At 44.9% G+C, this 27400-nt stretch overlaps 1 protein-coding gene across 2 annotated transcripts in view; it reads right to left on the minus strand.

Annotated features, from left to right (window-relative positions):
• LOC117369139 (serine/threonine-protein phosphatase 2A 65 kDa regulatory subunit A alpha isoform) overlaps positions 1-27400 on the minus strand; it is a 204379-nt gene that overhangs the window by 39168 nt on the left and 137811 nt on the right. For both annotated transcript variants that reach the window (XM_033963184.1, XM_033963185.1), the window contains 4 exons: positions 23858-23928; positions 23287-23421; positions 3439-3612; positions 1452-1512 (listed from right to left, as the gene is read on the minus strand). In XM_033963184.1, the coding sequence (XP_033819075.1) occupies positions 1452-1512; positions 3439-3612; positions 23287-23421; positions 23858-23928 (441 nt within the window). The remainder of the gene's footprint in view (positions 1-1451; positions 1513-3438; positions 3613-23286; positions 23422-23857; positions 23929-27400) is intronic.

The raw sequence follows: 27400 nt of genomic DNA on the forward strand, positions 1-27400 counted from the left end.
AGGCTTTCCAGTTCTCCGCATCGAGTGCATACGTAAGACCGCCTCCCAGAAGGGAGGTAGTCATGCATATGGCAGACGGTGCAGAAAACTCGGTAGCTCAACTTCCTGCTTCTGTCTGTTGCTGCCATTGCTCCCCGCTTGCCGGTCTCCTGTGGATGTCTTCTGCGTCTGCTGTGGATGTCATTGCTCCATATGCTAGCTAACAAAGAAAAGTACTGGTTAGTGGAAAAAATATAGTAAATTACATCAAATTTAAAGGGAAAGCTACCCTTTAGACAGGCAATGCTTCAGGATTTTTTTTTTTCAACAGAACAGACTCCACTGGCTCTCAAAGCAGTATGCTACTGTGAGGCACCTCTATAGAAATGTTGGGGAGGGGGAGGTAGAGGAAAGGGGGGGAGGGATCCAGCACGAGACCCGCTGGGTGTGACACCCCTGAGGTTGGACGGACACCTAAACAGGGCCCACCCAAACAGGGACTAGGAGCCCTAAACAAATTCCAACATACCTAACCAAGGGAGATGGGTACAACTCACTCACACCTGCTGGAGACAGAGAAGACCGATGGAATTAGGGAGAGTCACCTATTATGTACTATTCCAAAGTTTTGTCTCAGTCTCCACCTGCTGGTCATGATGAGATTACCCATCTGTAAGATCCAAGTCTGGAGAATTTGCTAAAGTATTTACTATTCCTTCTGTTCTTGGATGCTGCCAAGAAAAACAATTCTGTATTCTGTTTTAATTAGAATAAATAGAAAGGAACACCTGGCTGCTGTTGAAAAAAAACATGGAGGGCAGAGGATAATCCTCAAGATGTCTAAAGAATCCTCCACATATTTTTTAACTGAGCACGTCTCTCAAAACTAGTGACCACCAGCTTCACAAAAATCAGTTCTCTAACTGGTTAGGAGCTAACAGTCCAGAGTCTGCACAGTCTGATTAACATCTGTTGGAAACAGAAACTGAAGAGCTCAGGCTGAATGAAGCCCTTTATAGGGTAGAGATGAAAACTCTATGCTCTTATTCTCTCTCTCTCTCTCCATCTGCTGGTTGAAGGGCAAAACCCACAGATTTTGGACTGCACTGGTATGGTTGATACAGATTCTCAAACACCATTTAATACAGGTTTCTCCAACCTACGATCCATCAAGTGTTTTTTTTCTGGCCCTTGGAAGCTTAGCAATTCTTGTGGTACTTACAGTAGATTTCCTGCAATGACTCATATCTGTAAGCTCAAGCCACATGATGCCGGAAGTTTAGACTGGTATTGCGTTTTCAAGTCTCAGACTTGAAACCGCGAGACCAACCTGAACCTCCGGCACTTTGCAGTTCAAGCTTGCAGAGCCAAAACAAGGGTAGGGGTTACATGAGGACAGACTAGGTGATGGTGAGAGTGGCAATGCACTTTTAGCAGAATAAGAGATTTTGCTTCTAAAGTCCTATACGTACCATGGTCCACCAGCCAGGCCATGCACAGAGAATTCAGCTTCTCATCAAAGAATTCTACACCCTGGTAAAAGAAAAGAAAAACTGTTTTTTCAGATAATAAAGAGTCTGGCTATGTAATGTTTAGTTTTTGCCCTATATCAATTACTTTATGTTACAATATTTCTGTACATGTAATTTACTCTCTGCATCAGTTTATTAAAATTTGTAATACCGCTTAATCATATCTGTGTTAGAGCACGTGCCTACTGATTTTGATTCAAGGTCCACTATCTGTATCCCACCAAAAATTCTCCTAATCTGAATGCCATGATTTTCTCACATTGCACATAGATTAAAAAAAGTTATTTTATATCCATAAAATAGCCCTCTGAATGCTGGTTAGCCTCCATGTACATCAAGGGTGTCAAACTCAGGCCCATGAGCCCAATTTGGCCCACAGGGTAATTAGATTTGGCCCTCTGTTCCTTCCCTCCCTCCATCCCAGCTTCCTAGTCTCACCTTCAAAGCAGCCTGCAGAGGATCGCCGGTCATCTGTAGCAAACCTAGCAGGCTGTCATCTATCTCCGCAGCACGTTCCCTCTGCCATGGTCTTGTAAGTCAGAGGAGGGGCAAGACCACGGCAGAGGGACCGTGCTGCAGAGGCAGACGGCAGCCTGTTAAGTTCACTACAGCACCGGCGATCCTCTGCAGGCTGCTTTGAAGCAGATGGCAGCCTGCTAGGTTCGCTACAGCACCGACGATCCTCTACAGGCTGCTTTGAAGGTGAGACCGGGAAGTCGGAGGACGCTAGAAAGAAGGCAGGCCCTGGTGTAAAGAAGGGGGAAAACATGTAGGCATTTGGGTGGGGTGGGGTGAGGAGGGGAGGGGGTGGTGGAGGGCCCTAGTGTAAAAGTATACAGAGGGAGGGAAGGAGGGGTCCAAACAGACGTGCATATGCCAGACAGAAGGTGGGGGAAGAAATAATGGGGCTAAAATCAGAGGAGAGGAAGAGAGATGGTGGACAATGGGATGGAGAGAGAGAATAAGCAGAAAGAGAGAGAAGTTAGACACAAGGGAGGGTGTGGAGTGGGGGGGAATAGAGATACTGGTTTGGAGGGTAGTTGGAAAGAGAAAGGGAGAGATCATGGACCCTGGGGTGGTGGGGTAGGAGGGGGAGATGCTGGATGAAAGGGTAGTTGAGAAAAAGAGATATAGTGGATCTGGGGAAGATGGGGTCCATCGCTGCAGCTGTGGGGATGGAGACGAAAATAAGGAAAGATACCAGACCTCCGGGGGAGGGAAGGGAAACGAAGGGGAGGACAGAGATGGAAGATGGATTGTTAGCACAGAGAAAGAAGAAAACAACAAATGGGCAGGAGACCCTGGCAAGCGAGTTATCAGAAGACAACCAGAGCCTGGGACCAACATGATTTTAATAATGACCAGACAACAAAAGGTAGAGGAATATTTTATTTTCTATTTTGTGATTACAATATGCCAGATTTGAAATGTGTATCCTGCTAGAGCTGATGTTAGACAATGCGTGAACTAGGACCTAAAAGAGAGAGGAAAGGTCTTTTTTATTTATTTTGTTTATATCAGAGCTGGCATAGGGTTGGAGAGGTTGTAACCCTATACTTCTACTAAGACTAAGGGGTCCTTTTATTAAGGTGAGCATTTAGTGTGCGCTAAATCGGTCAGCATACCTTAAATAAAAGGACCCCTAAATATCTTAATAAAAAATTCAGGCCGCAACAGCCTATGTTTTAGATTTTGGTCCCTTATGTGATTGAGTTTGACACCCCTGATGTACATACCTTTACCTACTGGAAAGGACATGTATTCTACCACTGAGAAAAATGGCCTAGAAGTAGATGAAGGTCTGTGAGATGTTTTAGATCACGTATTCCCCCTTCTAGTCCTAATTTCTCTTAATTACAAGGTCCCTTTTCCAGTCCTACTAGATATAGAGATCAGAGAAAACCTAATGTTAAGTCTTCATTCTCACCAGCTGCCCTGCCAAAAGGGGCATATATTCGATGATTGCCAACCTGACTCGCCACTTGGCATCCTCCGCCAACTCCACAATGGCAGGTAGAAGGGACTGAGAGAGTTGTCGGATGCCAATTACTTCATTCACACAATCTAGGTTGGAGATAATATTCAGCCGCACCTCAGGACACTACGAAGGAAAAGGGTGGAGACTGGAATTATGATCAAAGTATGTACAAAAAGAAATCACGGTAATGGTAGTAACATTTGAAAAATAGGGTAATCAGCACACAGGGCACTACTGGACAAAATATTAATATCCCCTGCTCACAGAGCTTACAAACCAAAGCATGAGCACACAGGCTAATTCTGAATCAAATAGTTCTAGGTTGATACTGACCAAGAAATTAGGTCTCACCTGCTAATTTTCTTTCCTTTAGGCTTTACAGACTGGTCCAGTCATGATTGTAGAGTTATGTATGCCTACTAGCATGTGGAGACTAAGAACACTATGTTTTAAACAATATAAGAACCTAAGCATCCAGTATGGACATTACAAAGCAGGGAGAAAGGCATCCAAAATTAAAGAAAGCACAGTAGCTTACCGTAACAGGCGTTATTCGGGGACAGCAAGCAGATTTCTCACATGTGGGTGACATCATCCATTCAGCCTGGTACGGACGGTGTTAAAGTGTACTGTCACTTTAAGGCTTTAGCAAAGCTTCGAGACTGCCTGCAGAGGGATTTGAGAATATCTGCCTGCTGTCAATGGATAACACCTCTTATGGTAAGTAACTGAGCTTTATCCTAGAACAAGCAGGCAGCATATTCTCTCATATGGGACTCCCTAGCTTAACTGAAAAGGGATGAAGGGAGAATTGGCCTTCAAGTAGAAAATAATTTCTGTAACACTGCTTGGCTGAATTGATCTCTGTTCTCTTATCTACCGCAGCAATGCTAGTACCATTCTTATTCTATATAGCTTGTAAGTTCTTAAGAGTCACTATAGCATGTGTGTTCTTAGTTTTCCATAGCATGTGTGCTTTTGATACCTCTCAAATTCTCTGTAGCATGTTCGTTATTGATCCTGAAGACTTCTGTGTACGTATCTTTGTAACCCGTTCCAGGCTCCTGGGGAGAACGGGCTATAAAACTAAGTAACTAAATAAATAAATCTCATCTGGAGTAAGTCTCCAGACAGTAGTGGGATATAAATTAGAGAATGACAAGGGGAAAAAAAAACTTGTCCCCAGCCTCACAAGCTCAGTCCCTGTCCCCGCAAACCATCTGATCTCATCCAAACAAACCTCGAATAGTTATGATTTTATATTGCTTATTTTATTAAATTATAAAAAGAAACAATATTCTGGACAACTGTCATTTCATAAGCACAAATACAGAGCAAGGAAAAAAATAAAATCCCTGTCTCCCTTTCCCTTCACAAATATCCCCTCCACTATTGAGAAAACTGAATCAGTCAAATTACTACAGAATGCTACATAGAAAAATCATGCTAACAGAATATCTCAGTAAACTAAAAAAGACCTGGTGGTTGCCTATTAATTAAATCAAATATATAAACCACCATTAACCAGAATGATACTGAAAGGGTTTTATATGTATAAGGGAACAAGCTTCAGATCATAAAGTTACACCCATTACGGGTTTTCTCAAAGAGAGAAACCAAATTGTTCTCTTACTCCTGCTTGCATCACTTGAACCCACCCTACCTACCTTTAAACTCAATTAATACTTCAATACTTTAATTCATTACTACTACTTTTTTAAATTACATAAAATTCATCTAATATAAATCTTCTAATTCATACTGGATTCACTATTTATTAACCTAACAGCTCATTTTGGAACACAGAACCGAAAGAAAAATGTACTTATCTTGGACACGCAAGCAAATGGTCGGGTGACAGACGGGCTCCGTGTCAAACAAGCTCTTATTTCAAAATAAAAAGCTCCAATACCGATATTTTGCCGAAAAAAGCTGTGGTTTGTAAGAAAATGGCATCGGGTAAACAAAATAAAAACGATGCAGGAGCCGGAGGATCGGGTACAAGCAGTAATAAACGATCAAAGTCAGAACCAGGGACACCTTCAAAAGTACCGTTGCCTTCAGAAGGAGATCAAGATATGATGGCAGAAATAAAACAGATCAAAGATATCGTACTGGAAATCAAAAAACAACTTCAAAAGGCAATTGATGATGTTGCCATGCTTACAAAAAGAGTTGATCTAATTGATAACAAAATAACACACTTGGAAGAAAAATCGGAAGAGGTACATGCTGAAGTTATACAAAACAAAAAAGCCTGGAAAGAGATGGAAATAATAAAGAGAGATCTGGAAGATTGTTTGAATAGAGAAAAAAGAAATAATTTAAGGATCATTGGGATGCCGGAAGGAGTGGAAAAAAATGATCCCATTACTTTCTTAGAACAATTCCTTCCAAAAATACTGTCTTTAAAATCCAAGGTGCCTCTTGAAATAGAAAGAGCGCACAGAATACCGGGACAAAAAACAACTACACAAAAAGGACCAAGAACTTTTATTTTTAAATTATTAAGATATCAACATGTTGTTGAAATTTGTCAGCTGGCTAAAGAAAACAAAAATCTAAGATGTCAGGATGCACGTATACATATTTTTCCAGACTTTGCCAGAGAAACTGCCCTAAAAAGAAAACAACTACTTGATTTAAGACCCCAACTACGAGCACTAGGGGCTAGATATGGACTTCTCTACCCAGCGGTGATGAAAGTAACTCTAGGAAATAAAACACAGAACTTCACCGATTCTAAAAAAATTAGCAGAATATCTTGAACAATGTGAACAACCAATGACTTCTTCAAAAAAAAACTGGGATTATTCAAAATACTTCGATAGGAATAATTTGATATCAAATACTTTTCACTTTGACTTATTTCATTTTAAGATACTTTTTAATACAAAGGAATTCTGAAAATATATAAAAATGAATACACCGTTTAGAACGCTGGAATTTTCAACTTACTTTAAAAAACAACGATGATTACATTCACGAGCGTGGAACGGAACTGGAGTACATGCAGACACATCAATGGCTGAATGACGTAAAGGAAAGACGAAACATTGACTTACCTAGAAGATTCTTATATATGCGAGACTAGAAGATAAACTGAGACAATCTTTTAAAATATATCCTCAGTGCCTTTGTTTCTATGTTCTCCAGAGAAAATAAAAGAAAGGGAAAGAAAATAAAGGAAAGGTAAATGCGCTGGAAATACAGTGGGCGCTGAGTCAACGATAAAAATCTGCGCAAAAACAGGAAGTCTTTCTCCTCAATAAATGATTGCACCGGAAATAAAGAAGATTGGCTGCTTCCACGTTTTACGTCGACGGAGAGTGAGAAGGAAACTCGAGAAGAAAGCTAAAAATAAGGCAATCAGGTTACCAGAAGAACACGGAAGTAAAGACTCTTATATATAAGAACATAAATAGAATAAAATAAATGATTCTAAAGTGAAAACTAATAGTTTATGTTTAAAGAAATATATTTATTGAATGATTATAGAAAGTATATTTGACCCATTTTATTGCAAATATCAGTTTTTAACAGGAAAAAAGAGAAAGGTAAATTAATATATCTATCGAAGATTCTGTATGATTGATTTAGAAACACAAGTAAGTATGTTAGTGAGAATGAGTTATAAAAATTTTTATTTATATTTTGTTTTTAAATATTCTCTTATTTTCTAATTTTAGAATTTTTTAGAGAAATGCTTTTTATGAATGGAATTAAAAATGCATGTGAAGATTGATTTAAGTTAATTAAAAGATTCTAATATCTAAAGAATATATAAAAAAGGATTGCTTTAAAAATATAAATAAATATGATTGTGAAAATGAATAAAAAAGAAAGCAAATATATAGAAATTTTAAATTCTGTTAGCAATATATTATGATATATTAAGATATTAATATGGAGTAATAATTACAAAATTTATAATTTTTTAGCTTGTGATGGAGTAATGTCAGACCTGATCTATTTTGCGTTTCCAAGTGTTCGTATATGTATGGGGTGGGGAGGGAGGGTATTGAACTTTAAGGGTTTAGATAAAGTAGGCAATTTTTGGAATTATCTTATATATGGGAAAATGGAGATCATAAAGAATATTGAAGATGAAATTGTTATATTACAAATTATAATAGTACATGATGAATCTTAAAATAATATCTCTAAATGTTAATGGTCTCAATCACCCGATTAAAAGAAAAAAAGCATTATTATTTTTAAAAAGACAAAACGCTGACATATGCTGCATACAATGTTATTTTTCTTCGCCTATAGGGAAAAAAGCTGGTGTTGCTATATAGCACAGTTACTTACCGTAACAGGTGTTATCCAGGGACAGCAGGCATATATTCTCACATGTGGGTGACGTCATCTACGGAGCCCCAGCGCGGACAGCTTTTCAAGCAAACTTGATTGAAGTTTCAAGTTTGCTACACTGCACTACGCATGTGCATGCCTTCTTGCCCACTAGAGGGCGCATCCCACCTCGTGGTCCTCAGTTCCATAACTAGCAAAGAAGCCATCCCCGGGGAGGCGGGCGGGTTGTGAGAATATATGCCTGCTGTCCCTGGATAACACCTGTTACGGTAAGTAACTGTGCTTTATCCCAGGACAAGCAGGCATGATATTCTCACATGTGGGTGACCTCCAAGCCAACCAAAAAAGGGCAGGTGGGAGGATGGCAATTTAGGAAAACAGATTACGTAACACCGACTGGCCAAACCGGCCGTCGTTTCTGGACAAAGTGTCCAGACAATAGTGTGAGGTGAATGTATGAACCGAAGACCAAGTGGCAGCTTTACATATGTCCTCCATAGGAGTGGATCGGAGGAAAGCAACCGAAGCTGCCATCGCCCGGACCTTATGCCCCGTGACTCGACCCGAGAGCGGGAGACCAGCCTGAGCGTAGCAAAAAGAAATACAAGCAGCCAACCAGTTGGACAAGGTGCGCTTAGAAACAGGGTGTCCTAAACGATTAGGATCAAAGGACAAAAACAATTGAGGAACCTTCCGATGAGACCTGGTTCGTTGGAGATAAAATGCCAACGCCCTCTTACAGTCAAGCGTGTGAAGCGCCGTCTCGCCAGGATGGGAGTGGGGCTTAGGAAAGAACACAGGAAGGACAATGGACTGATTGAGGTGGAAATCAGACACAACCTTAGGTAAAAATTTAGGATGGGTGCGGAGAACCACCTTGTCATGATGGAACACAGTGAAAGGCGGATCCGCCACCAAAGCTTGCAACTCACTAATCCGTCGAGCAGATGTGAGAGCAATCAGAAATATCACCTTCCAAGTAAGGAATTTCAGGAGAGACTTGTCGATAGGCTCAAAGGGAGGTTTCATCAGTTGAGCTAAGACAACATTTAAATCCCAAACGACAGGAGGGGGCTTCAGAGGGGGACAAACATTGATGAGACCCTTCATGAAACGCGTCACCAGAGGATGAAGCGAAAGAGAACGACCATCCAAGTGCCGATGGAAAGCCGAAATGGCACTAAGATGTACCCGGACAGATGTCGTCTTCAGGCCGGAATTAGACAAATGTAACAAATAGTCTAGTACCGAAGACACCGGGACCGAATCCGGATCCAGATGACGCGAGGAACACCAGGAGGAAAACCTGGTCCACTTCTGGGAATAACAAAGCCTGGTCGAGACCTTGCGCGAGGCTTCCAAAACTTCCCGCACCGAGCGTGACACCTGGACTGAAGTCAAGGAGAAAGGAACCAAGCTGTCAGGTGTAACGACCGAAGATTGGGATGCAACAGCGAACCCCGACTCTGAGATAGCAGAGAGGGAAACACAGGCAGAAGCAGAGGCTCCCTGACACTGAGTTGAAGAAGCAGGGAGAACCAGTGTTGACGAGGCCACCGAGGCGCAATGAGAATCATAGTGGCTCTGGACGATTTGAGACGAACCAACGTCCTCAAGATTAGGGGAAAAGGAGGGAATGCATAAAGGAACCTCCCTCCCCAGTCGAGAAGGAAGGCGTCCGCTTCCAGACGGTCCGGGGAGTACATCCGAGAACAATACAGGGGTAGTTTGCGAGTCTCCGGGGAGGCAAACAGGTCCACTTGCGGAGTCCCCCAGCGGTCGAAGACCTCGCGCAGGACTCTGGAGTTGAGTGACCACTCGTGCGGCTGGAGAAGCCGACTGAGTTTGTCTGCCAAGCAGTTCTGTTCCCCCTGGATATAGACCGCCTGTAGGAAGATGTTTTGGGAGATCGCCCATTCCCAAAGATGCAGAGCTTCCCGGCAAAGGGACCAGGAGCCCGTCCCACCTTGCTTGTTCACATAATACATGGCCACCTGGTTGTCCGTTCGCACGAGGACTACCTGGTCGCGGAGCAGGTGGCTGAAAGCACGAGCCGCCAGGAAGATGGCGCAAAGTTCCAATACATTGATGTGACAGCGCCGGTCCTCCACCGACCACAGGCCTTGCGTCCACAGACCATCGAGATGGGCCCCCCACGCGTACTCCGAGGAGTCCGTGGTCAGCACCTTGCGAGGCGGAGGGACGAGAAAGAGCAAACCCCCGGAAAGATTCGAAGAGTCGGTCCACCAACGGAGCGAGCGTCTCAAAGAAGGAGACACCGTTATGCGAGAAGAAACCGGATCGCACTCCTGGCGCCACTGAGAGGCCAGAGTCCACTGAGGAATTCTCATGTGCAGCCTGGCGAACGGTGTGACGTGGACCGTCGAAGCCATGTGGCCCAGAAGCATCATCATGCGCTGGGCCGACACCATCGGCAGCTGAAGGATCAGCCGGCCCAACCGAACCAAAGCCTCCAATCGCGGAGGAGGAAGGAATGAACGGAGGCGAACAGTGTCCAGCACTGCGCCTATAAACTGAAGTGATTGGGTCGGGCATAATTGGGACTTGGGAAAGTTCACTTCGAACCCCAGTCATTGAAGGAAGGCGATAGACTGTAGGGTCGCTGAGATAACCCCTTCCCTGGTCGGGGCCTTGATCAGCCAATCGTCCAGGTAAGGGAAGACTTGAAACCCCCGAGACCTGAGTGCCGCCACAACTACCACCATGCACTTCGTGAAGACTCGAGGGGACGAGGCCAGGCCGAAGGGGAGGACTCTGTACTGTAGGTGCAGCTCGCCCACCTGGAACCGTAAGAATTTGCGGAAAGCGGGATGCACCGGAACATGGGTGTACGCTTCCTTCAGGTCCAGGGAGCACATCCAGTCCCCTTCCTCCAAGAGAGGATATAGTACCGGAAGTGACAGCATCCGGAACTTCTCTCGTACCAGGAATTTGTTGAGCTTCCTGAGGTCTAGAATGGGGCGCAAGTCCCCGGTCTTCTTTAGGACCAGAAAGTAACGGGAGTAAAACCCCCGCCCCCGTTGGTCAGAGGGTAAGGTTCCACCGCCCGAAGCCTCAACAAGGCCCTGGCCTCGGTCAAGAGGACGGGGAGCTGGAGCCGGTTGGATGGGCAAGCCCCCGGTGAATGTTCCGGTGGCGCAGCGCAAAAATTGAGCGAGTATCCCTCTGAGACGGTGCGGAGCACCCAAGCGTCGGATGTTATCTCGGTCCAGGCCGTGTAAAAGGACCGGAGTCGACCCCCAATGGGAAGGGGGTCCGGCGCGATGGCGGAGGGGGTCCGGCCCCATCCGCCCATCCCGTCAAAAGGACGGCGCGGGCTTGGCAGGACCCTGCGGTGGAGTTTTGGCTTGTTCCCCTCTGCCCTGCCTAGGGGGGCGCCGAGGCGGTGGCCTAGAAAAAGCCGGAGTCGACTTTTGAGGGTACCTCCTCGGGGGAGGCCGGAAAGGTTTCTGAGGCGTGGCTCGAGGTTTCGGACGGACCAAGGAGGCTAACGAGCGCTCCTGTTCCGAGAGCCGTTTGGTCGCCGCCTCCAGGGATTCATTGAATAGTTCGGACCCCACGCAAGGCAGGTCCGCAAGGCGTTCCTGCAGGTTTGGGTCCATATCGAGGGTGCGGAGCCACGCCAACCGGCGCATGGCTACCGCAAAGGCCGCCACCCTTGATACCAACTCAAACGTGTCATAGACCGAAAGAAAAAAATACAACCTCAGTTGAGACAGGTTGGACACAAACTTGTCGAACCCTTCCTTGCGGGAGTCCGGTAGGGCCTCCCGATATTGTGGCAAATCCTTAATCATGCCACGTAAATAAGAGGAATAGGTAAAGGCATAATTTAACGCCCTGGATGCCATGAAAGTATTGGCATAGAGGCGGCGACCAAATTTGTCAAGGGTCCGACCCTCCCTGCCGGGCGGAACCGCCACAGAAACCCGGGAGGGCTGTGTCTTTTTGAGGGCAGATTCGACCAGCAGAGACTGGTGGGAAAGTTGAGCCTTCTCAAACCCCTTGGGTGGTATCGACCTGTACTTGGATTCCATCTTAGACGGCACCGCTGCAACTGTAAGAGGGGAAGTCAAGTTTCGAAGCAAAGTCTGAAGAAGGACCTTGTTGAGGGGTAGCCGAGGGGATTCCCTTGGGGGAGCAGGGAGGTCCTGCTCCTCGAGGTACTCCTTGGTATATTGCGACCCCGCCATGAGGTCAAGCCCCAAGGCACGTGCCATGTCCTGTACAAAGCCAGAAAAGGAGGACTGCCTGGCCGGCGGGGAGGGGGTTCTCGACCTCTCCGCCGAACAAAAGGGGGAGGGCTCGTGAGAATACCGGGGCTCCCTCCCGGAACCCGAGCCCCACGAAGCCAAATCCAAGGGTCTCGAGGGGGGTCGGAGAACGTCTCCGCCTCGAAGAGCCTCTAGGAGACGTCCCAGGCGTCCGAGGGACCGAGGAACGCCCCCTCTTCCTCGGCGAAGAGTCCCGAGAACCCCCTTTCGCAGGAGAGCGGAGAAGCCTCGAGTTGTCGAGACGAAGCTCCGAAACCCGCAAGGCCTCGCCCCCGAGCGACCACGTCGCCGAGGAGAGCCTTGCGAACGCTTTGGCTTCCTCGGGCGACGCCTCGCCCGAGGGCGAGGAACCTCGGGAGGACCTTGAGGAGGAGGAGGAGGATATCCGTCTCACCCTGAGCACCTTGTCCCGGGGCCGAACGCTGCACTCAGGCGGGGCCCCCGAGGTCGAGGGCAAGGTCGAAACCGAGGTCGGCGGTGCCCCGGTCGCCGAGACCGAGGGAGTCAAGACCGAGGTCGCCGAGGTCGGAGCCCCCGAGGCCAAAGCAGTCGAGGTCGCAGCCCGCTGCAGTTGTTCGAGGGCGCCAGACAGCTCCGAGGAAATTAATGCTCGGAGCAGGTCCTGGAACGCCGGGATCCCTACCATGGTCAGCAGTTCCGAGGCCAGGGGATGCTCCCTGGAGGGCGACCTCGGTCTCGAGTATTCCCTCGGGGCATGAGTGGCCGGAGTCCTGGGCGGGGCCGAGGACGACCCACCCGCCGCAGCGGAACTCGAGGATGGCTTCTTCGACGACCCTGGAGTCGGGGATGGAAAAGAGGACTTACCCGAGGCAGGTTTCGTCGGGGGCGTCGGCTTCGAAGTCGAGGTCGAGGCACGCGGCGACGCCGAAGGCGCCGAGGCCGAGGTCAAGGCCGGGGCCGACGTCGATGCCTTTCCGGACGCGGAGTCAACTGAAAAAAGCTCCGCCATCCTGGCGCGGCGTCGACGAAGCGCTCTAGCCTGAAGAGTGGAACACCTATCACAGGAATTAGTCGGGTGTTCGGGTCCCAGGCAGAACAAGCACCACCGGTGGGGGTCAGTGATCGAAAGCAACCGCTCACACCGGGTGCATTTCTTAAAGCCCTTCGAGGGACGGGACATGAAAAAGTAGTGACCGGGAACGATCGAGGTCCCGCGGCAGGGGCTCACAGGAGCCCCCGGAGCCGAACGGATGGAAACAAAAACTTTTTTTTTTTTTTGACGAAAAAACGACGGATTAACCGAAAAAACAAGAAATAAAGCACAGCGACCGAGCTAACGAACCCAGACGCGGTGTCAGAAGGCTTGAAAACAAGAGCACAATTTCCACAGGGCTTCTGGCTCCGCGGAAGAAATTGAACTGAGGACCACGAGGTGGGATGCGCCCTCTAGTGGGCAAGAAGGCATGCACATGCGTGGTGCAGTGTAGCAAACTTGAAACTTCAATCAAGTTTGCTTGAAAAGCTGTCCGCGCTGGGGCTCCGGAAGGGGTGTAAAAAGAATCGAACAAAAGACCCGGCGTGGATAACCAAAACAGTGAAGGAAGCGATAGGCAATAAGAAAAAATCATTCAAGAAATGGAAAAAGGACAAAACTGAGGGGAGCTGGAAAGAGCACAAGAAGCATCAAAAAGAATGTCACTGTGAGGTTCGGAAAGCCAAAAGAGAGTATGAAGAGAGGCTAGCCAGGGAAGCAAGAAATTTCAAACCATTCTTCAGATATGTTAAAGGGAAGCAGCCGGCTAGAGAGGAAGTGGGACCGCTGGACGACGGAGACAGGAAGGGAGTGGTGAAGGAGGAGAAGGTAGTGGCAGAAAGGCTTAACATGTTCTTCTCGTCTGTATTTACAAACAAAAACACGTCCAACATACCGGAACCTGAGCAATTCTTCAACGGAAGTCAGGCAGAAAAATTAACATCCATAGAAGTGAGCCTTGAGGACGTTCGTAGGCAGATAGAAAAACTAAAAATTGACAAATCCCCGGGTCCGGATGGCATACATCCAAGGGTTCTGAAGGAATTAAAGGAGGAGATAGCGGAACTACTGCAACAAATTTGCAACTTATCCCTGAAAACAGGCGAGATCCCGGAAGATTGGAAGATAGCCAACGTTACGCCCATCTTTAAAAAGGGATCAAGAGGTGACCCGGGAAACTACAGGCCGGTGAGCCTGACTTCGGTTCCAGGGAAAATGGCAGAAGCACTGATAAAGGAAAACATCGATCAACATTTTGAAAAAAATGAACTTCTGATAACCAGCCAGCATGGTTTCTGCAAGGGAAGATCGTGCCTAACGAACTTATTGCACTTCTTCGAAGGGATCAACAAACGGATGGACAAAGGAGACCCCATAGACATCATATATCTAGATTTCCAAAAAGCCTTTGACAAGGTGCCCCATGAACGTCTACTCCGGAAACTGAAGAACCATGGGGTGGAAGGAGACGTACATAGATGGATCAGAAACTGGTTGGAGGGTAGAAAACAAAGGGTAGGAGTGAAGGGTCACTACTCCGACTGGAGGAGGGTCACGAGTGGTGTCCCGCAGGGCTCGGTGCTCGGGCCGCTGCTATTTAATATCTTCATAAATGATCTAGAAACAGGAACGAAGTGCGAGATAATAAAATTTGCGGACGACACCAAACTATTTAATGGAGCTCGGACTACAGAGGACTGCGAAAAGTTGCAAAGGGACTTGAACAAATTAGAAGAATGGGCGGCGAAATGGCAGATGAAGTTCAACATTGAAAAATGTAAAGTATTACATGTGGGGAGCAGAAACTCGAGGTACAACTATACAATGGGAGGGATGTTATTGAATAAGAGTACCCAGGAAAGGGACTTGGGGGTAATGGTGGACATGACAATGAAGCCGTCGGTACAGTGTGCAGCGGCCGCTAAGAGAGCGAATAGAATGCTTGGTATAATCAAAAAGGGTATTACAGCCAGAACGAAAGAAGTTATCCTGCCGTTGTATCGGGCGATGGTGCGCCCGCATTTGGAGTACTGCGTCCAATATTGGTCGCCGTATCTTAAGAAGGATATGGCATTAGTCGAGAGGGTTCAAAGGAGAGCAACACGTCTGATAATAGGTATGGAAAACCTGTCATATTCTGAGAGATTGGAGAAGCTGGGTCTCTTTTCCCTGGAGAAGAGGAGACTTAGAGGGGATATGATAGAGACTTACAAGATCATGAAGGGCATAGAGAGAGTAGAGAGGGACAGATTCTTCGAACTTTCGAAAAATAAGAGAACAAGAGGGCATTCGGAAAAGTTGAAAGGGGACAGATTCAAAACAAATGCTAGGAAGTTCTTCTTTACCCAACGTGTGGTGGACACCTGGAATGCGCTTCCAGAGGACGTTATAAGGCAGAGTACGGTACTGGGGTTCAAGAAAGGATTGGACAAATTCCTACTGGAAATGGGGATAGAGGGGTATAGATAGAAGATTACTGCACAGGTCCTGGACCTGTTGGGCCGCCGCGTGAGCGGACTGCTGGGCACGATGGACCTCGGGTCTGACCCAGCAGAGGCATTTCTTATGTTCTTATGTTCTTATGTAGATGACGTCGCCCACATGTGAGAATATCATGCCTGCTTGTCCTGGGATAATAATAAATAAAAAATGTTCTGCTTCATTTAAATTTAAGGCAGCTGATCCTCTTGGAAGGTGGGTATATGTGGAAATGGACGTGGGAAATACCACCATGACACTCTTCAATATATATGCCCCTAATTCGAATCAGAATGAATTTTTTAAAACTCTGCAACAATTAAATTCTTCCACTTGCTACTTCAAATTTAGTAGTAGCAGGGGATTTCAATGCTGTTATGGATCCACTGATAGATAAATGTCCGAGAAAATTTATAAAATTATTAGGCCTTGATAATTTGGTACAATCTTGTGATTTAAAGGATATTTGGCGTATTCTTCATTTTGATGGTTGGGAATTTTCGTTTTGCTCACAGGTTCATAATTCTTTTTCTAGAATAGATTACATTTTTGTTTCTAATCAATTAGTACATCAAGTCACACAGGCTGTCATTGATCCAATTATACTATCTGATCATGCTGGAGTGTGGATTGAAATTAAAATAATAGATCAGAATGGAAATAAACCTATATGGAGATTAAATAATACATTGCTTACAGATACTGATTTTTGTGAAAATCTTTTGGAAAAAATAAAAGATTATTTCAAATTAATGATACAGAAGAAATTTCAATAGAGACTTTGTGGGATGCTTTTAAAGCATATATTAGAGGACAAATTATTTCTTATTCAGCTTTGCAAATAAAAAAAGAAAAAAAACAATTTACAGAATTGGAAAAAGTGGTGAAGTCTCTAGAATCAAAATTAATTGAAAAATGAGATTATTTAACACAACAAGAACTTTTAAAAGCTAAAGGTAAATATAATGCAATTTCTTAAAAAATTATTAGAAAAGATTTATTTGTACAGCAAGCTTTGTATTATGGAAATTCGAATAAGGCAGGAAGAATGCTAGCAAATTATCTTAAAGCGAAAAAAAGAAAAACAAAAATAATTGCTATTCAAAATGAGAATGGTGAAATTTTATCTCAAATTGATCCCATTATAAAACAATTTTTAAAATTTTATAAAGATTTGTATTCTTCTGAGCCTTATTCGAAAAAGGAAAAGGATGGTTTAGATTTTTTAAAGTTAATAGAAGGACCAAAAATTCCTGAACATATAAAACGAAGTTTAGAAGAACCAATATCCTTAAAAGAATTAGATACAGCTTTGAAATCCCTTAGGGTTGGATCCGCTCCAGGTGGAGATGGTTATACAGTGGAGTTTTATAAATCATTTCAAAACATTATAATGCCCTATTTATTAAAACTATATCAGACACAACTAAATAAAGGTTGTATTACAGGTACTATGGCTGAATCAATAACTATAGTTTTACCTAAGCCAAATAAAGATCCCACTTTGGTTTCAAATTATAGACCAATTTCTTTAATAAATGTGGATGGAAAAATTTTAACTAAGGCATTAGCATTAAGACTGGCTAAAGCTCTCCCTTTCATTATAGATATGCATCAGACAGGTTTCGTTGCTCAAAGACATTCATCTCATAATACTAGACTGGCACATCACATGTTATATTTGACAAAATCCATTAATGACCCAGCATTCTCTATTTCATTAGATGCTGAAAAAGCTTTTGATAGAGTGGAATGGATCTTCATGTTTCAGGCAATGGAATGGTTTGGTATAGAATCCGGATTTATACAAATAATAAAAGCATTGTATAGCTCCCCTGCTGCTAGATTATATATCAATAATAATTTTTCAGAAAGATTTATTCTACAGAGGGGGGTTAGACAAGGATGCCCACTATCTCCTTTGCTTTTTGATATCATTTTAGAACCCTTGTTATTAGCTATAGAACAGGTAAGGGAGATACAGGGTATTCCGCATTCAGATAGAGAATATAAATTATCAGCATATGCGGATGATATTTTACTTTATTTGAGAAATCCGGAAACAACCATTCCAAATTTGCTTGAATTGATTGAAAAATTTGGAAAATTTTCAGGTTATAAAATAAACTGGAATAAATCAGAAGTGCTTCCACTCAATGTACATTGTACAAAAAGTTTATTTGACTCATTTTCTTTTATTTGGAAAGAAGAAGGATTAAAATACTTAGGAATTTGGATTACAAAAACTGTGGATGAGACTATGAAAATTAATGAAAAAAATTTATTACAAAAAGTGTCAGAAATGTGTGAACAATGGAATCCTTTATGCATATCTTGGTGGGGGAGAGTGAAAACTGTAAAAATGATGATATTACCAGTAGTTTGTTACCAAATGGGTATGATACCAATTTTTTTTCAGGGGTCTTTTTATAAAAAATTGGATAAGATGTTAACAAAATTTATTTGGCTTGGAAAAAACCCCAGAATTGCTCTAGTATCTTTACAAAGACCAATTGCGGAGGGAGGGGTAAATTTTCCAAATTTTTATAGGTACCATCAAGCCTATATTATGCGTCAGGGTATGTATTGGATCCTCCCAGAGGCCATTGAACATATACCAGATTGGTTCTGGTTAGAATGGAGATTAATGTTTCCTTTACGTCTGAGTCATGTTATCAGTATTCAAATGCCAAGGTTATATAAGGATCACAAAATATTTGTTGATACTTGGAAAACTATAAGATATATAAGTACCGTATTTTCACGCAAATAACGCGCACCCGTATAAAACGCGCACACGGGTATAGCGCGCAGAAATCACGATGATATGTACAAAAACTTTGGTATACCGCGCTCACGGGTATACCGCGCATGCTGCCCGACGCTCCTTTCGCCCGCCTTGACTTTCCGTGCGCTGTCCCGACTCTCCGTTCACCCCCCCCCTGACTTCCATGCACTGTCCCCCCTTGAAGGTCTGTCCCCATCCTGAAAGCCTGATGCCCCCCCCCCGACGTCCGATACATCCCTCCCCCCGAAGGACCGCCGACTCCCCAACAATATCGGGCCAGGAGGGAGCCCAAATCCTCCTGGCCACGGCGACCCCCCAACCCCCCCCCGCACTACATTACGGGCAGGAGGGATCCCAGGCCCTCCTGCCCTCGACGCAAACCCCCCTCCCCCCAACGACCGCCCCCCCCCCCAAGAACCTCCGACAAAAGTTTTAAAACATAGTTCCCACCCCGCCCGACGCCCGATTCAACCCCCCAGCAGGACCGCTCGCACCCCCACCCCGAACGACCGCTCGCACGCGCTCCCACCCGCACCCGCTTCCACGATCGGAGCAAGAGGGAGCCCAAGCCCTCTTGCCCGGCCGACTCCCCGACGCCCGATACATCCCCCCCCCCCCGGCAGGACCACTCGCACCCCCACCACGAACGACCGCCGACTTCCCGACAATATCGGGCCAGAAGGGAGCCCAAACCCTCCTGGCCACGGCGACCCCCTAACCCCACCCCGCACTACATTACGGGCAGGAGGGATCCCAGGCCCTCCTGCCCTCGACGCAAACCCCCCTCCCCCCCAACGACCGCCCCCCCCCCCCAAGAACCCCCGACCGCCCCCCAGCCGACCCGCGATCCCCCTGGCGACCCCCACGACCCCCCCACCCCCCTTCCCCGTACCTTTGGTAGTTGGCCGGACAGACGGGAGCCAAACCCGCCTGTCCGGCAGGCAGCCAACGAAGGAATGAGGCCGGATTGGCCCATCCATCCTAAAGCTCCGCCTACTGGTGGGGCCTAAGGCGCATGTGCCAATCAGAATAGGCCCTGGAGCCTTAGGTCCCACCTGGGGGCGCGGCCTGAGGCACATGGTCGGGTTGGGCCCATGTGCCTCAGGCCGCGCCCCCAGGTGGGACCTAAGGCTCCAGGGCCTATTCTGATTGGCCCACGCGCCTTAGGCCCCACCAGTAGGCGGAACTTTAGGATGGATGGGCCAATCCGGCCTCATTCCTTCGTTGGCTGCCTGCCGGACAGGCGGGTTTGGCTCCCGTCTGTCCGGCCAACTACCAAAGGTACGGGGAAGGGGGGTGGGGGGGTCGTGGGGGTCGCCAGGGGGATCGCGGGTCGGCTGGGGGGCGGTCGGAGGTTCTTGGGGGGGGGCGGTCGTTGGGGGGGAGGGGGGTTTGCGTCGAGGGCAGGAGGGCCTGGGATCCCTCCTGCCCGTAATGTAGTGCGGGGTGGGGTTAGGGGGTCGCCGTGGCCAGGAGGGTTTGGGCTCCCTTCTGGCCCGATATTGTCGGGAAGTCGGCGGTCGTTCGTGGTGGGGGTGCGAGTGGTCCTGCCGGGGGGGGGGGATGTATCGGACGTCGGGGAGTCGGCCGGGCAAGAGGGCTTGGGCTCCCTCTTGCTCCGATCGTGGATGCGGGTGCGGGTGGGAGCGCGTGCGAGCGGTCGTTCGGGGTGGGGGTGCGAGCGGTCCTGCTGGGGGGGTGAATCGGGCGTCGGGCGGGGTGGGAACTATGTTTTAAAACTTTTGTATACCGCGCTCACGCATATAACGCGCGAGGGGTATGCGCGGTAGGTAAAAACGCGTATAACGCGCGCGTTATATGCGTGAAAATACGGTAATCTAACTCCTATTCCAATAACTAAATCAACGACTCAAACAATATGGCTCAATCCAAAGATCAAAGTTGGCGGTTTTAAAATTATCTGGAAACATTGGATGATTGCTGGAATTTGTATTTTAGAGGATGTAATGAATAAAGGTAAACTGCTTGAGTTTTCACAATTGCAAAATAAATTCGGTTTGAATAAATCACAATATTTCAGATGGATGCAATTGAAGCAGGCCATTCAGACAGGGTTCTCTGAATGGAAAAACCTTAATAACTATCATAGTGTGGAATTCTTATGTTTTCAGATAGATTCCATGGGTCACCAGGCCGCAATGTGGTATAAATTAATATCAGGATTTGTACATAAAAAGAAAAAAAATGGTCTTAGAGATATTTGGAGCATTGAGATTAAGCATCAGATTAATGCATCTCAATGGCCACGACTTTGGTCTTGGAGGTTAAGATGTACATTGTCAGCTTCTATGAGACAAACTTGGTTTTTTATTTTACATAGAGCTTTATGGACCCCCACACGTTTACATAGAATAGATAGCTCTAAGTCTAATAGATGCTGGCATTGTCATCTTGAAGCAGGGACATTAGATCATCTTTTATTCTATTGTCCATTCATTTTAATATTTTGGAAATCAATTTGGCCTCAAATTAATAGGATGTTAGAAAATCCGGTAGCCTTGACATATGATACGATTTTATTTGGTACTGCAATGAGAGCTCGAAGTCAAATTTCATCAAATAACAATAAACTTTTATTTATATTGACTGGAGTAGCAGTACAGCAAATTACACATAATTGGAAAAATTATGACAGATTGAACTATAATTTTTGGTGGAACTCAGTTTGCCATATATATAAGATGGAGCGTACATTTGCAACACAAAAAGGATATATGGATAAGTTCAAGAAGATTTGGGGACCATTAACAGATTTTTGCAATGACTGATTTTAATTTTTTCCCATAATAAGATAATGGTTAAAGAAGGGAGGGAGGGAAGGGGTAAGGAATTTATTCTCTTTATTATACATTATAAAAAATATATCATAATGAGTCTTATGAGAAATTAACGTGATAAAGGGAGGGAAAAGGGTTCATAATTAAATAATAATTGATAAAATCATTACAATATATATGTTATATAAATTCATAAGAAAAATAATATAAAATATGGTTTATATAAAGTACATTATAGAGATATCAAGTGTATTGTTAAGATAATTGTATGGAAAATTTATAACACTTGTTGATATATGAAAAAATCAATAAAAAACTTAAAACAGAAAAAAACCCAGAAAAAGTGCACTGGTGCTTTGAAAGTGCTGTATTAGAAAGTGCATTTCGCACTGTAAACTTCTTTAATTAATTTCTGCTTGTAAAGTTTACAGTACGAATGCACTTTCCAATATAGCACTTTCAAAGCTGTTAGGTTAATAAATAGTAAATCCAGTATGATATGTATACCTAGTTTGGTTTAAATCTGTCCATGTATTTTGGAGTTATGCTGGAACATACATACATATATATATATATACATCCAATATATACCAATATTCTATACAATTGTCATTTTATAAATCAAAGTTCTGGCTGCCGAACTATAAAAGGACATCTTCAGCTGGCAGGGCTTTGTTTATCAACACTACTACTAATATACTATTTTATCCTAAAGCATAAAAAAAAGAAAATAAATAATTTTTTTTCTACCTTTGTTGTCTGGTTTCTGCTTTCCTCATCTTCTCATTCAATTCCTTCCATCCACTGTTTGCCTTCTCTCTGACTCTTCCATATGCTGTTACTGTGCCTCTCCCTTCCATCTCTCCCTCCACCCCTTCCCCCATAGTCTGGCATCTCTCTCTTCAGTGTCTTCTCCCCACTCTCTCTTCCCCATTTCCCTTCAGCGTCTTTCCCTCACCCTTTCCAATTTCCCTTAAGCGTTTTCTCCCTACACTCTCTTCCCCATTTCCATTCAGTGTCTGTTCCTCTTACCCACCCACCCCACACACTTTCCTTCAGCACCCTTCGCACGCGCAGTCCCCTCCCTCCCATTCGCCGTGGTTCAGGCATCCCCCCTCTTCCCTTCCCCTCATCTTTTCTTTTTGTCTCCCAGCTGCCTGAGCCGGCTTTCATCAAGTCAAGAGCGGCCGCCCAAAACTTCTCTGACACAATTTCCTGTTTCCGATTGCGTCAGAGGAGAAGACTCAAGAAGCCAAATGCGACTTGTTGAAAGCCGGGCAGCCGGGAGTCAAAAAAAAATATATATAAATTGCCAAGAAGGTGAGGGGGAGGGAGGGAGATGCCCAGACAGTGGCAATCGTTAGGAAGGAGGGAGGAAGGGGGCTGTTGGACCGTGCGATCAGGAACCGCGCGCATTCCCTCTAACTGCGGAGACAAAGCCATTCATTGCTCCATGGGGCAGTGAATGGCCTTGTCCACATACCTGCGGCAACCACTTTTTTCTCATACCATTTTGGCGGGATACCCACGGCTAGCAGCCACCCTGTCATTCTCTATTTGGATAGGCCAACAAGGAAATTTCAATTTTGCTACCAAAATTGGTCCAAAATCTGTGTTCAGTCATGTTTTGTTTTTGGCTAAAAATGCTAGTCCATTTCCAACTGAACCTTAAACTCTTCCAACCACTATTCACTGCCAGAGCACGTTCTCCCAAGCTGGTCACCCCAACTTCCCTGCTCCTCTCCTACCACAATCCTCAGGCCTATCTTTAAATGCCCTGGTAGTCTAGTGGCCTCTTCCACACAAGAGCATCCTCTCCAGTTGTTCCTGCCCTCCCCCTTTCCACTGGTTCCTCAGTCAAATTGGCAGGGAGGGTGCAGATCTGTTTTCATTTTAGATTTCAGTTTCAGCCAAAACCAAGTGCACATTTCAGCTGCTGATTCAGTTTCAGTTGAACCAGAGAACCTCAGTTTTGTCACTCTCTAGTTCCAGGTTCCACAATTTATAGCACCAAAGACTCCAGAAATTGTCTTAAGTTGACAGATGATTATCTATTCAAAGATTAAGGAAGTCTTGCCAAAAAGGTTTAAGGATCCTATTGGCATTTAAGCATTTTAAAATACTCACTTCATCCTTGAGCTGGGCCAGGAAAAGTGGTAGGAGGTGCTCAATGGTGTTGTCCTTGCCCAGGATGGGTGAGAGGCCCATGATCACAGAGGCTAGGGCAGATTTCACATGCTGATTGGCATCTGAAACAAGTTCCTAGATAAACAAAGATGGTCTGTCAACCATAGTAGGTTATTGTACAGAAATGTGAAATACATCTTATTTGGCAGTTCCAGTATTCTGCATTTAGAAGACTGTTTTTCTCCCTCTCTTGGCTAGGTGTGCATATATACCCCCAATTGTTCCTTATTCCAAAAGATGACATTACAAAAACTCATTCTACAATGCTTCCCATTTGAAAAAAAGATGTCAGCCTATAGGCTTTATAGATTCAGAGAATGTTCCAGAGGAGAAGATAAGCAGAAAAGCTTCAAACAAACCATGTAGAATATCAGAAAACTGTATGAGATAAGATGCAGGAATGTTCTGCATTTATATTCTCTAACAGCACTGGAATTAATTGAAAACCAAAAGAAACTGCCATAACACAGCAGGTGGCCAGGTAGTCCTAGATGCTTGTGGTAGTTTTTACCTTTACACATGGGAGGATTTGATTCATTATAACATTTTCACGACAATCAGGTGACAGGTTCTCACAGAACTCTAGAAAAAAAAAATCAAAACACTTGCTGTAGATTCTGGGGATTTAGAGATTTTAACCACCTTTCTACATACAAATGCTAACCCCATTACATCCCTCACATAGGGATAGATATTCACAAACCTGGGTTTTAAATTTTTTTTCCCTTTTTATTTGGTAATATGCATAGGAATCTGGCTTGTATTCTTGGGCCAAATACCTTTGTTCCTTGGGTTAACCAGAGCCGATGTTGGGCATAGAATTCATAACTCCTAAAGTGAGAGTTGATCATGTAATGGTGACACCTAGTGACTGGAATTAGGGCCTTAAGACATATTCCCCCTCTCCATCCATCAACTAAACCAAATAAACTGGGATAACAAAAACAAATAAATCCTTAAGTATTTGTGAATGCAGGCCTAGGGTACTAAATCCCAGCTCTCTGATTTAACTGGAAAACATCCATGGAGCTAGAGCTTCTTCTCCTGTGATACACCAGAAAAATAATCATCATGTCTGTGACATGCTGAACACAAATCACAGCTGAATCCTAAATGGAAGGATAAGGTTCTTACCTCGATAAACCTCTTTCCTATAGATGCATTCGATTCCTTATGGATGGGTTAAGCACCCCAACCTTATAAGTTGCTTGCAGAAGACATCAATCATTTTCTTCTCTCTGCCCCCTTGTCTCCCCTTTTTTCAGTCTGTACCAAAGCAGGAGATAACTTCTAGGAGAGGAAATGAAAACAAATGGGAAGCCATTGGGAGATTCCCTGATCCAGATAAGTTTGATCTGCTCAGAAATAATAAATAAGAGTTAACAACCAACTACCCAACAGGGCAACAAGAATAGTGGTGAAACAAGAAACCCACCTACCTGTGTGCAACCGGCATTATCACTTGTACAGCTCTTAGTAAGGCAAAATGTGCTCAAAGATTTTGGTACTAACATGCCGCCTCTTCAAAGGTTTTGCTTCTCTTCCTTGGCTGCCACAAGCCAAGCCACTGGATACTCATCCAAAACTAAAAGCCTCTACATGCATAACAGACATCTGACAAGGCAGGGTGTAAGGAATCGAATGCTGTTCAACAGAAAAGATTATCGAGGTAAGAACCTAATGCTTTTTTCCTGTGCAAATAGCATATGATTCCTTATAGATGGAACATACCACAGCAGTCCCCTTGAGTCTAGGGCAGATCAGATGAGCCTGCAACCAGCACAGAGGAATCCATATGTACAGCAATGTCTACTCTGTAAAATTTCATAAAGGTATAGAGGGTAGACCATGTGGCTGCCCTACAAATTTTTTCAGGGAGCACTCTCCTGGACTCTGACCAGAAGACGCCACACTTCTGGTAGTGTGAGCTTTCATGGCAAACAGCAGCTGCTTTCCACAGCCAATGTACGCCGCGGAAATGGACACGTGGATTCATCAGGAAATAGAAGCTTTAGAGGCTGGTCTGCCCCAATGGCTAGACAAATAGGCGATCCAACACACGGAACTCATTTGTCACCTCAAGACAATGAAGAACTCTCCTAACATCCAGTAACTTCAATACTTTGTTCTGTTTTTTCTCATCTGTGGGCTGAAAAGCAGGAAGCCGAACTTCCAGGTTGACCTGAAAATCAGAAACTACCTTCGGAAGAAAGGAAGATACAGTGCATAAAGACACCCCTGCTTCCATAATTCTGAGAAAAGGATCTCTGCAAGATAACATTTGCAGTTCCAATACCCTCCTTTGCTGAAGTGATTGCGACTAGAAAAACTGTCATCACGTTAAGTCCATGATAGACGCCTCTTTCCGATGCTCATATAGAACTTTATCAAGAGCTTGCAACACAATGTTGAGATTCCACATAGGGACTGACTACCACACTGGAGGGTGGAGCCTGAGAGCTCCCATCAAGAACCTGGACACATTCATTCATTTGATTTTCTAGCCTGTCCTCCCAGAAGAGCCCAATACAGGTTACAAGTTTACATACATAACAGTTGGCTATAAGAAGGGTCTGGGGAGTGAATTCTAGAAGCATGCAGTGGAAGAAAGATGGCATAGAAACATCTAATAGTGACAATAGTGAGAGTTCAGAATTCTTATAGTAGTAAAACAGTTTCCATACAGAGAAGGGCAAATCTGATATTGGAGTTTGGGATATTTATAGTAGTATGACATTTTTAAAAATTACTCGCAAAAGTAACAGTTATTAGAACTATTTATAGTACAGGACAGTTTTGGTAATTTCTCACAATCAGGAGAGTGTGGATTAGCGTTGGTTTAGGGATAGGAGTATTTGAGGAAAGTTTTAGATAAAAATATGGGTTTTTACCGCCTTCTTGAAGTTGAGTATTCCTGCTAGTGATCCGATATGTGGGATTCCATTCCATAGTCTGGGCAAGAAGTGAAAGTAAACATGCTTGCGAGCGTTTTCTAGTTGGAGGGTTCATGCTGACTGAAGAAATAAAGAGCTTTCTTGTTGTCCACTGAGACCATGAGATTGAACGTTGTCCACCCCCAGTGTTTCACAAATCAACTGAATGCTCTCTGTGACAAGTACCATTCCCCCAGATCCAGGGTCCGGCAGCTGATAGGTTTAGAAACATAGAAACATAGAAAAAAGCGGCAGAAAAGGGCTATAGCCCACCAAGTCTGCCCATTCCAAGTATCCTCCCCCCCTGAGTTTACTCCCTTAAAGATCCCACGTGAGTATCCCATTTTCTCTTAAAATCCGTCACGCTGCTGGCCTTTATCACCTGGAGTGGGAGTCTATTCCAATGATCCACAACTCTCTCGGTGAAGAAATACTTCCTGAAATCGCCATGAAACTTCCCTCCCCTGATTTTTAGCGGATGCCCTCTGGTGGTCGAGGGTCCCATGAGCCGGAAGATATCATCTTCTGACTCGATGTGCCCCGTGATATACTTATACGTTTCAATCATATCTCCCCGTTCCCTTCTTTCCTCAAGTGAGTACATCCGCAATTTCTCTAGTCTTTCTTCATACGTGAGATCCTTGAGCCCCAAGACCATCCTGGTGGCTGTTCGCTGTACCGACTCGATTCTCAGCACGTCCTTTCGGTAGTGAGGTCTCCAAAACTGAACGCAGTACTCTAAGTGAGGCCTCACCATGGCTCTGTACAACGGCATCATAACTTCAGGTCTCCTGCTGACGAAACCTCTGCGGATACACCCCATCATTTGTCTTGCTCTGGAGGAAGCCTTCTCCACTTGATTGGCAACCTTCATGTCCTCGCTAATGATCACTCCTAGATCGCGTTCCGCTGTGGTCCTAACTAAGGTTTCACCATTTAGTACATAAGTTCTACGCGGGTTTCTCTTTCCCAGGTGCATTACCTTGCATTTTTTAGCATTGAAGCCAAGCTGCCAAGTAGTTGACCATTGTTCCAGCAGCAGTAGATCGTGTGTCATATTATCAGGTAATAAGCTTCTGCCTACTATGTTGCATAGTTTGGCGTCGTCGGCGAACAGCGAT

The sequence above is a fragment of the Geotrypetes seraphini genome, chromosome 11 (genome assembly GCF_902459505.1).
Source record: "Geotrypetes seraphini chromosome 11, aGeoSer1.1, whole genome shotgun sequence".
NCBI classification, from domain to species: domain Eukaryota; kingdom Metazoa; phylum Chordata; class Amphibia; order Gymnophiona; family Dermophiidae; genus Geotrypetes; species Geotrypetes seraphini.